This window comes from Epinephelus lanceolatus, chromosome 4 (assembly GCF_041903045.1).
Source record: "Epinephelus lanceolatus isolate andai-2023 chromosome 4, ASM4190304v1, whole genome shotgun sequence".
Lineage (NCBI taxonomy): Eukaryota > Metazoa > Chordata > Actinopteri > Perciformes > Serranidae > Epinephelus > Epinephelus lanceolatus.
The window spans coordinates 48,159,775-48,175,812 of NC_135737.1; the positions used below are offsets into that span (position 1 = coordinate 48,159,775).

Genomic DNA, 16,038 nt, shown 5'->3' on the forward strand with positions numbered 1-16,038 from the left:
TCCGCACGCGCCACTGTGTCTCTGTGGTTTAAACCTGCTGCGTAAACACGCACGAGGGCTGCTCAGGTCAACAGAGGTCATGCACCAACATCTTATTAATCACATCACAGCTCAGTGTGGCTCCACACTGGACCGATCGTGACGTAAACACAAGCAGCTCATGTGTTATTGGTTATGAAGGAAAACAGCTGTTCATATTTAATAAATGTTCCACGTGAGTTTGGCTGTGACGACATCAGATGACGGGATGTGAGATTGAAACCAACACGTCGTCATGTCACCACCATTTTAACTCAACATGGAGAAGAGGAGAAGATGGAGAGGCCGAGAGGAGCAGGTTCCATCTTTGTCCGCTTGGTGTCGCCAGAGATCCGCCTCTGAGGGGAAATACGTGTTTCCTTCCTCTGTGCAATACCCGGCTGTGCCTGCAGAGGGCGCCATCATGCTCGTGTTTCAGCCTCTTTGGGACATTTCACACAGATGGGGGGGGGGGGGGGGGGGGGGGGGGGGGGGGTGATGGTGTTTACATGAGGAAACAAGAACTGGTTGTTGATAGTTTTGTTTCTTTAATAAATCTGGACATTTATTCCACAAACACAGAGTCAGTCATGTTTTGGAAGCAAAGAGGCCTCTCATTGGCTGGAGACGCCCCGGCCCGGCCTGGCACCATGGCGCCGCTTCTTTTCGCAGTGTTGTCCTCCACATGTTGAGCTGTGGTGAAATCATTTCTTGATTTGTGTTGATTGTGCTCTCTGCTGCTGCTGCTGGTGGTGACGGGGCTGCTGCAGCGGCCCACTCTCCCCACAGGGCTCATTAAAGCGCCCTATGATCTAACCGTGCTGCATGACCACGACGGCAGAGGCCACGGCGAGGGGAAACACCCGAGTGTGACACACAGAGTGACAAAAGCCCTGCTGAGTAATGAGCAGCAAGATGACACATCAGCTGTCTGAGTACTGTGAGAATAAATAGGAACACACACATAATGAACACCTCTCTACTGACAGTCGAGGACTTCTGGTCCCTGAAGGAACAGCACAGCGATTACATCACAGCGATTACATCACAGCGATTACATCACAGGAAGGAAACACTCACTGTAAGTGAGGTGTGTGAAGCAGAGAGTAAGAGCAGCAACACTTTGGCACAGCATGCAGAAGCACAGTGATCACTAGTAGGATAAATAAGGAGGAAAGAAACGAAGGAGCGCTCCCTCTATCGCTTCATGAGGTTGTTGGCTTTCTGGTTGGCGGCGTCGATGCGGGAGACGTTGAGAATGGCCTGCAGAGACAGATGGAGGAGAGAAACAGGAAGTGTTGATAAGAACTGTTTATCTTTCAAATCACAGTTTGCTTCACTGCAGCGGCTCATCAAACACTCTGCACACAAAGCAGGCTGCAGACACCTGCGATGAAAACGTCACAACAGAGAGGGCGAAATGTTATAGGTACCGCCCGCAGTTGTTCGCCGCCACGCTCTGGTCACGTGTCAGTGAAAACATGGAGGACGCCTCACACACACACAAGATCTGTCCAATCAGCACAGTTTCAAGATTAGAGTCACCAATTCAGTATCTGAGCAAATGTCTCCCCTTCTGTTCCTGAGATGTGACGCTAAAACATGATGATGTCACAGTCAAGCTGACCTTTGACCTTTGGGTTTAAAATGTGCGGCACAAAGCAGCAACCGACCAGATCATTACAACTAAGAATAAAACCTCATGAATAATAATTAAGATGAAGAATAAAAAGACCTGATAAACATTCTTACATTTAAACAAAGCAATGAAACTAAAGTAGATCATTAAAAGAAGTTAACACGTAAGAATTAATATAAAAGAAACAAAACTGAATAAAATAAATCGCCGGATCGGATAAACCGGTAAAGTACATCTGAGTTAAAACTGGTAAGAGAAATATAATGAAAATAAAAAATAAATAAATAGAGTAAAATGAAATGAGATAAAATAAAATAAATTATATTTAATTAAATTACATTAAATTAAAACAAAACAAAATCAAATCAAATAATAAAATAAAACAAAAATGAAATTAAAAAATAAAAATAAGATAAAACAAAATAAAATAGGATAAAATAAATTATATTAAATAAAATAAAAAAACAATCAAATAAAATAGTATACAAAACAAAACAAAAAGAAATAAAAAAATAATAAATAAAATAAAACAAAAATAGAATGAAAAAAAAAGATAAAATTAATTAATTAAAACAAAACTAAACTAAATCAAAATTTTAGAAAATAAAAATAAAATAAAATAATAGTCAAACCAAACTACTGGAATGCATGGCTAAAAAGAAATGTCTTCAATTTAACATTTAAAAGATGTTTGGGCACTCCTGATGTCATCAGGTGAAATGTTCCAGCAGCTGAGCAGAAAAGAAACTAAAGAAACTTTCACCTGTATGCATGGAGACCTGAGGAATAACCAGGTGACCTGTTCCAGGTGACCTCAGGGGTGGAGCTGACTCAGAGCTCACAGCCATATCAGAGAGACATCGCTGTGTCTGAACACGTGAAGCCTTAAACACAAGTGTCACTATTCTAAAATCAGTTCTAAAATTCCCCTGAGAGTCAACGCGCTGACGTCAGCTGTGTTTCGGAGGAGCTGCAGTCATTAATGTGTTTTCCTGTGAGCGTCACAGTCGTCATGAAATAAGAGAGTGTGTCAGCATCATCCTGAGATATAAAGTACCTCAGCAACATGTCTCAGATGATGATGATGATGATGATGATGATGACAGTATTAACATGACACCAAGGTTATTAACCTGTGAGACTCTTCATTTCTCACTGGTTGTTCAGCAGTGCGGAGAGTTGTGATCATGGTTTATATATGTGCAGGTACGTGGCGGCGTTCTGAGACGCACTGTGACGTTTGTTGACACCTGGTGAGGCGCTGTGATGTGACATCAGTACCTTTCCCTGGATGCGTTCGATCTGGACGTTCTGCATGTCGATCTCGTTGCCCATATCCAGGGCCATGCTCTTCAGGTTTCCGATGATGCTGCCGACATGAGCCAGGTTCTCCTCCATCTCGTCCTCGCGGGCGTCGTTAGTCACCCTGACACACGGAGCAGAATAAAGAGTGTGTGTGTGTTAATGTGCTGTGTTTGGCCAGCTGCCCGTGAGACTGAGGGCTGCTGGTGTTACCTTACATTACACAGCTGCCTCTCCCACACAACAACACACAACAACACACTCCCTCTACCTCCGTATGTATCCTCCACTCATGATCATCTGCTCCCTCTCGTCGATGACTCGAGACGACGGCGGCTGATTGGACACAACGCCGTCCTGACCGCCGCCCCACACTGCCTTGTACGCTCCGCTCTCCTCGAAGGCCTTCAGCCTGACGGACAGACGGAGAGGACGACCTCATGACTGACCTTTTATCATGAGTTCTCCCTGTTACATGTGACACACACCGCCCTCCATACTGGTCCCACAGCTGCACCACACGACTTATTATTTCATAGCAACAGAGGCTCTGGAGTCATTTCTCCAATCTGCAACCAGGACACATGTGACCCCTCCCAGTATGGAGACAGCAGTGGTCCATTCATACAGCACAGATGACACAGTGGTTGTCAGATGATACTTAAACAACACCACACAGCAGCAAAGCAAGCAGGCAACAAAAGAAACTAAAGCACCTGATGAACAAAGACTGAACACTACCGGCCCCGTCGTCTGAGGGAGATGTTGGCATGTGATGTTCCTGCAAACCACACACACACTCACACACTGCATTTGAACATTTTACACGTATCATATCAACGTTTATAAAGTGATGTAGTGTATGAGCTACTTTGTCAATGGGAGGTGGAGGTGATGACAGCTAGGATACACCTGCCAAGCTGCACACCAACGAACAACAAAACCAGTCCAACGGCTTTTAAACACTAAATGTGGGTGTTTTGTTGCAACATGTCGCTGTGTTTCCAGCAGATTTGGGGGCATGAAATGTGTTTAATTTCTAGTGACCTGTCGCTGTGTGTCCAGTATTTTTTTAGGCACCAAACATAGGTATTTTCTAGTGACTTCTAGTGACTGTGTTTCCAGCAATTTTTAAGCACTAAATGTTGGTGTTTTGTAGCAACCTCTCATTGTGTTTGCAGTAGAATTTTGAGCACTAAATGCAGGTGTTTTCCAGCAACCCATAGCTGTGTTTCCAGTGTTTTTTGGGCAACAAATGTGAGTTTTTCCTCGTGACCTGTTGCTGTGTTTCCAGCAGATTTTAAGCACTAAGGGGTGTTTTGTTGCAACCTGTCACTGTGTTTCCAGCAGATTTGGGGGCATGAAATGTGTTTAATTTCTAGTGACCTGACACTGTGTTTCCAGTGTTTTTTAAGCACTAAATGTGGGTGTTTTGCAGCAACCTGTCGCTCTGTGACATAGCGAGTCATTGCTGGGTTTCTGACAGTGTTTTAGGCACCAAACTCTGTTGTTTTGTAGTGAATTGTTGCTGTTTTTCCAGCTGAGGTGATGTCATGAAAGTGGTGGTTTTTTAACCAAGACATGGCTGATTTCCCAGCAGGGATTGTGCCCCTAAAACTGAATATTTCAAGCCTAAATATAATCTTCTCCTGACCATAACCAAATGGTTTTCATGCCTGCCCAACCAAAGACCACTGTTCAACACCAGCAAACAACAAAACATTTTTTTTTCCAAGTCATTGCCGTGTTCTGGCGGGGTAATGCCACAAAAAGTGGGTATTTAAGCCAGACATCACCCGTCCTCAGCATGACCAGGTGGTTTTTGTGCCTAAACTGAAACACACATTAACCACAGTGTTATTGAAAGAAACATAAAGTTTCCACCCTTCATAATGACGTCCAAATATAATGTATCCATGGTTTGCAAAAACATACTATGCCAACATTCATCCTGGTGACTGTGTTGAAACGTCAGCTGTCTCATAAGAATGATATCAAACAGAAAATATGATCTTCTATAAGTCTTATTTCTTCTAGTGGATCATCTTTCACTTACCTCAGTGTACCAGTCAAACACACACACACACACACACACACACACACACACACACCTCCACCTACTTCTCGCAGGAGCAGAGGCCACAGCACTTGCCCAGGTCTGTCAGGTTTTTCTCGGCCTCCTTCATATCAGAGTTGATCTGATCCAGGCCCTCCTCTATTCGCTCCAACTGCTCTACGAGAGGAGAAGGAGGAGGAGGAGGAGGAGGAGGAGAAGGAGGAGGAGGAGGAGGAGGAGGAAAGGAAGAGCAAAGGTGGACATGAAAAAGAAGGGGAAAGGCGGAGGGGGTGAAGTGGGAAAGAGGAAGGAGGTGAGAGAGGAGAGGCAGGTGACGGTATAAGTGGAGAGAAGAAGGAGGTAGAGAGGGTTGGAGAAAGGAAGGAGGTAAAGGAGAGATGAAACAGCAGGGAAAGCAAAAAGAGGAGGAGAAAGGAAACAGGACACGTGGAGGGAGAGGAGCAGAGGAGCAGAGGAGCAGAGGAGGAGAGGCAAAACAAAATCCAAAAAAAGAAAAAATAATCACAGTATTTTCTAAAAGCGCCACAGCTGAAGACCAAAGATATCCACTCCCAAATCATAAATAAGGTCACTATGCGCTAACTAACAGGGCCACAGGGGGCCACAGGGGGCCACACGGGGCCACACGGGGCCCAGCTATGCATTGATGTGCCAGCTGTTTGCACCCTGACCTCAGTGCCCAGTTTCATCATGTGTGATGCGTCCTGTGTGTATCATACACTCGTCAGTGTGTCGGTCTGTGACGTGCAGGGGTCGATTAATGTCACAATATGGAGTAAATGGTGTTCTTATTGCAGAGCCACATTCCAGTAACACACTCCTTGAATGAAACTGGGCACCAGTGCAGGTTTCTTAGGCCACCAGTCTGGTAATTGTGCGGATCCTGGAAACCAGCACCTACTTCCTGATTGGCCAGACACACAGACCGCAGCACTGGGCCATGTCTGTCAGGTTCTTCTCGGCCTCCCTCATGTCCCTGTTGATGGAGTCCATGCCCTCCTCAATGCGCTCCAGCTGCTCTGTTAGGAACAGGAGTTCATGCTGCTGGGTTTCATGGCGGCGGAACAACAACAGAGACGGACAGTGTGCAGCACATGGTTTCAAACCACTGATCTGATTGGTCTAGAGTATGTTCAGGCCGATATGTACAGATAAATCAAAGCTCAAATCTGAGACGGCCTGAGCAGGAAACAGGTTTCATACAGGACAGGAACTGACTCCAAGGTCTGATGGGAAAGACGTTGAGGAGCAGTCCAGCCAGCGGAGGACGATGGAGCATTTCCACACTTTGCAAACGTACACAGGACTTTTAGCCCCAAAACATGGCTGTTTTTCTAGCAGCTTTCAAGCTCCAAAATGTGGGTGTTCTTTTAGCAAGCAGTGGCTGTTTTTCTAGCAGCTTTTTAGCCCTATAATTAAGGTGTTTTTTAGCAACCTACAGCTGTTTTTCCAGAGGATTTTTAGCCCTGAAACCTGGGTGTTTTTTAGTGCCCCACAGCCGTTTTTCCAGCAGCTTTTAAGCATTGAAATGTGAGTGGATTTAGTGAGCAGTGGCTGTTTTTCCAACAGCTTTAGCGCCAAAACATGGGTGTTTTTCTAGCAGCTTTCAAGCTCCAAAATGTGTGTGTTTTTTAGCAACTCATAGCTTATATTCCAGTGGCTTTTTTGTGCCAAAATGCGGGTGTTTTTTAGCAACCTACAGCTGTTTTTCCAGAGGGTTTTTAGCCCTGAAACATGGGTGGTTTTAGTGAGCGGTGGCTGTTGTTCTAGCAGCTTTTTACAGCAGTGAAACCTGGGTGTTTTTTAGCGACCCTTGGCTGTTTTGTCTGCAGCTTTATAGCACCCGAATGTGGGTGGTTGTAGCAACCGGTGGCTGTTTTGTAGCAGCTTTTCAGCCCCATATTTTGGGTGTTTTTGAGTTATGCATGGCTTATATTACAGCAGGTTTTTGGCTCCAAAATGTGGGTGTTCTTTTAGCAACCAGTGGCTGTTTTTCTAGCAGCTTTTTAGCTCTATAATTAGGGTGTTTTTTAGCAACCTACAGCTGTTTTTCCAGAGGATTTTTAGCCCTGAAACCTGGTTGTTTTTTAGTGCCCCACGGCCGTTTTTCCAGCAGCTTTTAAGCATTGAAATGTGAGTGGATTTAGTGAGCAGTGGCTGTTTTTCCAACAGCTTTAGCGCCAAAACATGGGTGTTTTTCTAGCAGCTTTCAAGCTCCAAAATGTGTGTGTTTTTTAGCAACTCATAGCTTATATTCCAGTGGCTTTTTTGTGCCAAAATGCGGGTGTTTTTTAGCAACCTACAGCTGTTTTTCCAGAGGGTTTTTAGCCCTGAAACATGGGTGGTTTTAGTGAGCGGTGGCTGTTGTTCTAGCAGCTTTTTACAGCAGTGAAACCTGGGTGTTTTTAGTGCCCCATGGCTGTTTTTCCAGCGGCTTTTAAGCATTGAAATGTGGGTGGATTTAGTGAGCAGTGGCTGTTTTTCCAATGGCTTTTTAGCGCCAAAACATGGGTGTTTTTCTAGCAGCTTTCAAGCTCCAAAATGTGGGTTAGGGTTATATATATATATTCTGGGTGTTTTGAGTAATGCATGGCTTATATTACAGCAGCTTTTATGCTCACAAACATGGGTGTTCTTTTAGCAACACATGGCTGTTTTCCAGCGGCATACATCTGTTTTCCCACCGGGGTTAATGCCATGAAAAGCTGTTGACACCACTGTATTTCCTGCCATGACAGAGCCTCAAAAAGCTGCTGGGTTTTTTTGTTTTGTTTTTACAATAAATGGCTCTGTTTCCTGCCAAAACTGTGACACCAAAACTGGGGAATTTAAAAACAAAACCTGATCTTTTCCTGGTCATATCCAGGTGCTTCCTGTGCCTAAATCTAACCACATGTTAATCTGAGTGTTGTTGATGGGTTAAGTTTCAACATATATGCAACATGATAACATACAAATATGAAATATCCAAGGTCTGCAGCACAATGCAATGCTTTTTTTCTGGTGATTGTGTTGTGAGAAGCAAACTCTCACTAAGTCTCAGGGCAGATATCCTAAATACTGAAGCAGTGCAACGATACCGACCCTCTGCCCTGGAAGCAGCAACCTTTCTGTGTTACAGCTGAGAAAAACACTGAAGACGGCTGAAAGCAGAATCAAACAGAGCTGGTTACCTCCTTGTTCATCCAGCATGACCACAGCTCTGATCCCAGCGTCTTTACTCTGCAGAGAGGAGCACAGAAAACACATCTGCTGACCTGAGATCTCACTTGGTCCAGGAAGCCACTGGGCTCAGTGCAGTTCTGTGAAACTCATCCTGCAGACACATTTATGTTCATAGAAAGAAAGTGACACCAGCTGGATGACAGACAAGATGAACAGCAGCAGGTAGATTTTAGTTTGGGGCTTTAACTACCGTACACGTTTGTCTGACTGTCTCACTGGCACATGTCGTCTCTGCTCTCACACACTTTTGTTTTCAATATGTCAAAACCCAAAATTGCTTTCCAGCAGCTTCCAGTTAATCACATCCAGCATCCGTCTTGTTTACAGTCATCTCTGGGTGGAAACACAGACGGCTAATGTAAAGATGATGATGCTAACATAATAACGAGGCTGACTGTCTGTCTCTAACACTTTTAATCGCTGCAGGCCTCAGCAGTTCTCCAGTTATATTCATTCATTCATCCATTCATTATCAGTGACTGCCCATCCTGGTCCTGGGTCGTGAGCCGATCCCTGCTGACAGTGGGCGAGAGGCGGTGTGCACCCTGGACCGGTCACCAGACTATCACATGCTACTCTGGCTGCATAAATATAAATATATCAGTGTGTGTGTGTGTGTGTGTGTGTACCTCCTCAACTAGCTGCATCATGCGCCTCGTGCTCTCCAGGGACTGAAAGACACAAAAAACAGACGCCTCAACATACAGGATATTCAGTGCACAGTCAGCTGGACATGTGAACACAGGTATGTTGTCCACAGGTAAGAACACATCTCAGTACAGAGACTCGAATCATAGCAGACTTTGTGATATCAGTAAATATTGTATCAATATCCAAAGAGTCGATATGATAATGTGTCATGATGAAGCTGGTGATTTACAGCTGAGTAATGAACGACAGGCTCAGATATCAAACTCTCGCTCATGTGAACAGACGTGTTCTTTAGATGAAGTTAAAAACCTACAGACTGAACCTTTAATTGTCGCTCTGTGCTGATGCACTGAGCTCACACTGTAAATTCTCTCTCCATCTTTCCGCCTCTTGCTGTGTGTGTGTGTGTGTGTGTGTGTGTGTGTGTGTGTGTGTGTGTAAATATCATGTTAATCTCCGGGGACTTCCCCACCGAGGGAGATGATGAGGTGCCAAATGGCTTTGACCTGCAGTAACCTTTAAACACCGCGGTGTGTATGAGCTCATCCGGGCCAGATGTTTCCCTGCAGACACTGGGAGACCAGCTGTCTCTATGGCAACCAGGTGAGCCAGGTGTCCTTAAAGGGACACTCCCCTCATATCAGGCAGAGCGCTGCACTCAACACTGATCCCGTCTCTCGTGTGTGTTGTTGGACATCGTGTGTGCTTTCTGTCTTCAGACGTTGTTAAAATCCCTGTGAGATAAAAGAGTTCTTTGCTCAGCAGCTATAAGGTGTGTTGGAAGAGGGAAGAACTTCTGTGCAAATCATTTTGATTAAACCTGTTTTAAGGCCTCTTCAAACTGCCCTGACACCCAAATGAGCACCTTCCTTTTTAAGAAGTATAAGAAAGTCAGGTAATGACGTGCTGTTCGGGCCGTTCTCACAAATTTTTCGTATGTTTTCCTACGAAAAGTAATGCACCAAACTTTGTACGTGTCCTGCATATTTTGAAAGGTTTGACCAATGAGCTGACGGCAGTAAACAGGAGTGGTCCCGTGTGCTTGTAAGGAGGCAGGTTGGGGCGGTGGATGGGTCACAAAAAAACTTTCACCTGGGGCTTTGTCTTGGAGTCACGTGTTCAGATCTGTGTGAACTTTAAATGATTTTAAGGTGCGTCCTCACCATGTTTCTTTTCCTAAACCTAATCTCTGTAACTTTATGTTAATTACGTAAGGACGTAACATCAATCGCGGGGCGTAAAGTCATAGGACGTAATAATGGAGGGAACTGGAACCGGAGCCGGAGCGAACTCTGGCACAAACTGGACCATTCGTAAATTCAGAGCACTGTTGAAATGTACCATTCTGTTATCCAGGTAGCTGGTCCACTGTTCCCACAATCACCACCTTGCGTTTGGTCGAAATAAACTCTTCATTCACTGAGTTAGACGCAGAGAGCGTTAGATTTGAATTGATCAGCTGTAATAATGTTACTTTTTCCAGTAACCAGTAATGTAACTGATTACTAATGAAGTGTCAGAAATAATTTTACAGTTACTCCAAAACCAAACAAAATCGTCGCACTGTGCAGGCACGTCATGAAGCGGCAGCTAGTTGGAAACGTTTATCTCAGCAGCAGGAAATATTCCTGTTACTTGATTCTGTCTGGAGGAACGATGACAGGAACTCTGCTGCTGCAGGTAGTCGCACTAAAACTCTTCCCACTGTGAAAAACACGTCCTCAAACCTTCGGTCTGAAACAGCTCTACGACCCACAGCACAACACTGAGAAGCTCCAGGAAATACACCCCTCCAAAGGTGAGCCCTCCTCGGCTGCAGAGGTCGGCTGTAGCTCTACACTGGCTAAACAAGCCAAACTGGTGGACAGCTGCAGACACAGAGAGGTGATGAAGCTTGTGGCTGGATATGTGGTGGATGAAATGTTGCTCCATGAGTGACTCTCCATCTGTCAGACAGATCTCTGGGAAAATAACGCTCACAGGTAACTGAAGACCTCCAGGTAAAGGGGAGCCATCTATCCTCAGCTACACTCAGCAGTGATCACCCTGACATCCACACAGAGACACACACGTCACATTTTTAGGGTAACGAGCCCAACACTGGCTGTGATTGGTTAAAAGTTTCTCCAATCATCTGCAGACTTCATTCTGCGCCTGAGATTCTATGAACTCATGAAAACACAGTGAGTGAGGTGAAGTTGGCGACTTTGGTCAAACACATTCACGACACAAGAGTCTGTTAAAACGTCAGCGTTCATCCGACGCCACCGCCGTTATTCTGAACGGAAAAATTCATCCTGTAAAAATGTGTTTTTAATATTTAATAAAGTCATTCCTTACCTCATCTGTGACCTGATTGGCTCTCCTCTGCAGCTCCTGCTGCTCCGTCAAGATGGGCGGGTCTGATGCCATGTCGGCCGCCTGTGAGTGTGTGTGTGTGTGTTCAGTCCCAGGTGTCCAGATTAGACTGCAGCATCAGGTGGTTTTGGCACCTGGAGAGCAGAGTGACACCACGATTATTTCTAATGACTGACAACAGAGTGAGCAGAGAGACGAGCTTTTCACCTCACAGACATCAAGAATGGATTCTAGATCTAAAATTCAGCTCTGATGAGTCAAAATTAAATTATTGATACGTCAGTTTGAATGTCATTTCAGATATGTAGAATTCTGCTGATGATCCCTGAGATACAGTTTGGACCAGTGACAAATGTGTAAATTCCTTTGCAACTCGTCAGAACTGAATTTTAGTGAACAAATAAAGGAGAAATTGTTTTGCAGATATCTTAAATTTCCACTGCTGAAAACTGCTGATCCAATAATAAAGGCTCTGAAGGAACACGGTTTAATGTCTTTAAAGATATTTTTTGGGGGGCATTTTTTTTAAGCCTTTAATGGATAAGAGGAAGTGTGAAAGGGAGAGAGAGGGGGAGTGACATGCAGCAGGGGGCCACAGGCTGGAGTCAAACTCGAGCCGCTGTGGTAACAGCCTTGTACATGGGGCGCCCGCTTTACCACTAGCTCAGCTCAGTGACTGCACCTGTTAGCTGACACACATGTCTGTTTGCAACCCAGGTCATTACTGGTGTTTATCATGTTTATGTTGGATTTGCACTTTGTCGTCATTCTAAGGCCCAATCCCAATACCCCCCACTGCCCACTACCCCTTGGCCCTCGAAATGAAGCAACGAGGGGTAGGGGTAGAATTCTTTGCCTAGGAATTGGGACATCACTCACTACGTCACCGCGTCGGTTACGTTCACGCATATGTAACTATTTTAAACAGGAAGCTGCGAGCCATCTACATTTCCAACAGGCATCTACAGTGGAGTCTCCAGTCGAGTTCATCCTACCGATCTCATTTGCTGTATTCATCATGCTTCGTTTGATGAACGACAGACGACAGGGGACTTCTGCTCGCTAGCTATCCAGCTAACATTACGAGGCAGCATAGTTATGCTAGCTGGCGTGTTATCCTAATGTTAAAAGTCCGACAATTTTGCAGAACAGGACAGATGACAGACGCCAGATAGTGCGAGCTAGCTAGCTAGCTAACAAGCAACCTGACAACAGTAACGTTAGCTATGTATGAACTTTCTTCCCCGTCTCTTGCTCGGTGGTAGCCATGGCGACGTCTACCCCTCGCTGGCAAGTCAGCATCTGATATCCCTCGCTCTGAAGGGCTAGTTTCATACCCACTACCCCTCGTTATGCCCCCTACCCCTACACGCAAAAAGGAATTGGGACACCACTACCCCTCGCAGGAACGTGCAAATGTAGTGGTAGGGCCAAGGGGGGGTGTTGGACGGGCCCTAAGACTCTTCTCTACATTGTACTCCAACTGCTGCTCAGCAGTTTCCCAGTTTCTCAGTGGTTGAATAAGGATCTCTCCACAATGGACGTAGCTACCGTGACATCACCCACTGGTTTGTAGACTCGTGTTTCTGCGTTTCAGCCATCGCTATCTCGGCTTTATGGAGCCAGAAGTGACCATATTTGGGCGAGAGGGTGGAGCTGTGGAGGAGCTGAAGACACTATCAGCAGACAGCCTGTCACTCAAAGAGGCCTTCCCTTAATTATTCGTATCTTTAAGGGAGCGATCACACTGAGATGAAACGCTAGAAACGATTGTTTTCCTATGATACGGCGCGTCTCACCGGCGTTGAAGCATCTTTTTAGACAGCCGTTTTTCCAGTGTCTTTTTAGACGTGCGTAGATGCTGAAACGTTTAAATATTTTCAACTTTTTGAGCGTCAGGCGCCAGTAGCTAACGCGCATTGAATAAGCACTTCCAGCGTTTCAAGTGTTTTTGAAGCGTCCGCGTCTCTAGCGACTCATTTCTGTGTGATCGCCCCCTAAGCCTTAATAAAATGCAAACAGGTGAGTTTTATAAATTCAGCCTCGCACAGTCGTCATGAATGTTGGAATTATCTACAGAGACCAAAACTGTTTTTGTACCAGACTGTAAACATGTTTACTTCTACATGTTAACATGGAGGTCTGTGGGGACTGACTCACTGTAGGAGCCAGCCTCTAGTGGACATTAGAGGAACTGCAGTATTATTGTTATTATTTCCCCCCTTTTTTAAGAATAATAATAAAAGCTTTTTATTGTTTGTTTTTATAATACTTTATTATCTTAAATGATATTTTCTGTCAGTTACAGTATGATGTGACTGAAGCACACTGAGTTCATGCTTCTCGTATGAAATGTGCTGTAAAGATAAAGTTGACTTGTTGCTTGTTACTGGACCCAAAGTTAAATGTCAACTGGTTAAAGGTGAAATGAATGAATGACTGTGAGCTGTGTTTCACAATTAAAGTCTGACTTCAAATATCCAGATGTTGTTAAGAATATTTCACTGGACCTGGTTCGATACGGAGTCTGTTTGAAGACAAGATATTCTGCATCAGTGAATTCCAGATTCACTAAGAACAAGCTGTTTGATTACAGATAAAGAGTTTTCAACATCTGCCTGACTGACGCACAGCTGGCTGCTGTCAAAACTCCCAAACCTAAACTGCACATAAGATGAATCTGTCCTCTCTAATCAGATGATCAGACACAATGTCTCTGTCCAGGTGTTGGTTGGTCCTCACAGTACCATAAAAACAGCCCCCTGCCTGACTGCAGCTCCTCCACACACACACACACACACACACACTTTTCTTTTCAGACACTGTGTTATCATGCTGGAGCATCATAATTAGGCCTAACCACTAATCACCACCTGCTGGAATAAAGACGAGGAAGGAGGGGCAGCAGAGGAGCAGAGGAAAGACTCCACGCTGTTTGGAGCAAACTGGAATCACACTGAGGGGCCGTCACTAAATAATAATATGATTATATCTGCTGTAACCTGGAGAACTGCTCAGTGCTGAGCCCACCTCTCTTACCACATGGACCCAAAGACACTCAATGTACAGAGATACTAAGGTAAATTCTTACATCGTCAAACGTGTGGTGTTTTTCTGACATTAAATCACTCAGTGAGACAGTTGAGCTCAGCTTCTGCACCACAGGTATAGTTGTGTGTTTCCTGTGCTGCTGAAGTGACGCAGTATCTGATCTGACTCTGTCACCAGGAGGTGGAGGGGACGGAGGACGGCGTGACACCTAGAGACGCCAGACAGAATGACTATGTACAATATATTGATGTATTGTCAAGCAACATAATAGATTTCGACAACACCGTTCATGTTGATACAGGGTCAAGTTACAGAACGCCAGCGTCCATCTCACCTGTCGCACACTCTCCTCACAGCTCCGCCCACTCACTCAAGCTCAATGTTAACTTGTAATGTTACTCAATGCATGAGTTGATGACGTGAATCCATCAGCACACCTTAAATTTCACTGTGACTGGCTGTCCATCCAAATGTGTCACAAACTTTAAGCGAATTTTGTGAAAATGCAAATGTATGCGCGTTTCCATTCATTACTGTTTTGCGAGTATTGGGAGTCAACAGGTGGAGCAGTAGGTGGCGCTCCTCGTGAAAAATAAAAATAACAATGCAAAAGAACACCTGTAGAAGAAGAGGGCGCCGTGAGATGACGTCACTGAGAGCGTCTCATGTCCACAACTGATGTAAACAGCTACGTGCACATCATGACCACGGCTCACACAAGCTGTTCTGCTCAAAACTGAACCACTTTAAAAAAACCTGTTGTTCACGTTCATCATTAGAGAAACAAAAACAGGACCCAGGTTATAAACACACCACCGTTAACCTTTAAACCAGATTCAGCTCTCACCTTGTTCCTCACTGACGTCACGTGTCATCAGTCTCGGCCAATGAGACGACAGCTGTCTTTCACAAAGTTCATCCCTCAGACTGACCACTGACACCAGCCCAGCGTGGTGGCGCAGAGTCAACATCTCACAGCAGGGCGACCAATGAGCAGGCACACAGTAAACAATGAAGCCTTCCTGCCACCTGCTGCACATTATGACGTCACCTACACGCTCTGCTCCAGCCCCACCTCACACACACACACACACACACACCCAATGCTGCATGTTTTACACTTTAACATCTGCACTGTGTGTGTGTGTGTGTGTGTGTGTGTGACCGTGCAGGAGGAACTCTGAGCAGCTGATATGTGATGATGAGTCAGGAGGTATTGATCTGTGATAAACAAGATCTCACGTGCAGCTTCTGGAGCATCATCTAGTGACGCTGCTCATTAAACTCATGTTCACTTTGCTTCTGTGTTAGTTCAGTCTGACTTTAGTTCTTGTTTCAGTCTTTAAACCAGAGTTTCACACTCAGCTGCTTCTTTTCCTTCTCACTTCACAACTAAAGACAAGAAGCTTTTCTATCAAATCAAGTGAGGTGAGACGCGCGCGGGCGGATGGAGTCTGATGACATCATGCTTTATGTGATAAGAATAAAAACTCCTCAGATGTTGATGAATAAAATCAAACCTACCTTTCACCAGCTCCTCTTCACTCTCTGAGTTAGTGTGCGGTCTGTCCGCATGTAACCCTCCGCACTGTGCGGCACTAACCTGTTGTTCTCCTGCTGGTGTCCCTCCTCAGCATCTCTGCCCTATATGCCCCGCCCCCTCACCCACACAGGCCCCGCCCCTCAACAAACAGCGTCGCCACAGTGAAGTTATAAA

At 45.1% G+C, this 16,038-nt stretch overlaps 1 protein-coding gene across 3 annotated transcripts; it reads right to left on the bottom strand.

The window, feature by feature from the left end:
- Positions 1–549: 549 nt before the first annotated feature.
- Positions 550–15,973, bottom strand: LOC117260221 (synaptosomal-associated protein 25). Of its 3 annotated transcripts, none has more exons than XM_078167414.1 (8): positions 15,846–15,973; positions 11,253–11,404; positions 8,891–8,932; positions 8,210–8,258; positions 5,081–5,192; positions 3,231–3,371; positions 2,939–3,083; positions 550–1,281 (listed from the first exon to the last, which is right to left on the bottom strand). In XM_078167414.1, the coding sequence occupies exons 2-8, from the start codon at positions 11,322–11,324 to the stop codon at positions 1,216–1,218; spliced, it is 627 nt and encodes a 208-aa protein (XP_078023540.1). In that variant the 5' UTR covers positions 11,325–11,404; positions 15,846–15,973; the 3' UTR covers positions 550–1,215. The 3 variants fall into 3 exon arrangements, with proteins under 3 accessions (XP_078023540.1, XP_078023538.1, XP_078023539.1); XM_078167412.1 differs by lacking the exon at positions 5,081–5,192 and adding an exon at positions 5,938–6,055; XM_078167413.1 differs by lacking the exons at positions 5,081–5,192; positions 15,846–15,973 and adding exons at positions 5,938–6,055; positions 15,169–15,284.
- Between the last annotated feature and the right edge of the window lie 65 nt (positions 15,974–16,038).

What these genes read in the sequence shown, in the direction of transcription:
- LOC117260221 (XM_078167412.1), bottom strand. Translation starts at nt 11,324, where the DNA reads ATGGCATCAGACCCGCCCATCTTGACGGAGCAGCAGGAGCTGCAGAGG. An exon ending in CCAATCAGGTCACAGATGAG is followed by an intron (nt 8,933 to 11,252) that starts GTAAGGAATGAC and finishes TGTGTCTTTCAG; the next exon opens with TCCCTGGAGAGCACGAGGCG. An exon ending in TGATGCAGCTAGTTGAGGAG is followed by an intron (nt 8,259 to 8,890) that starts GTACACACACAC and finishes TCCTCTCTGCAG; the next exon opens with AGTAAAGACGCTGGGATCAG.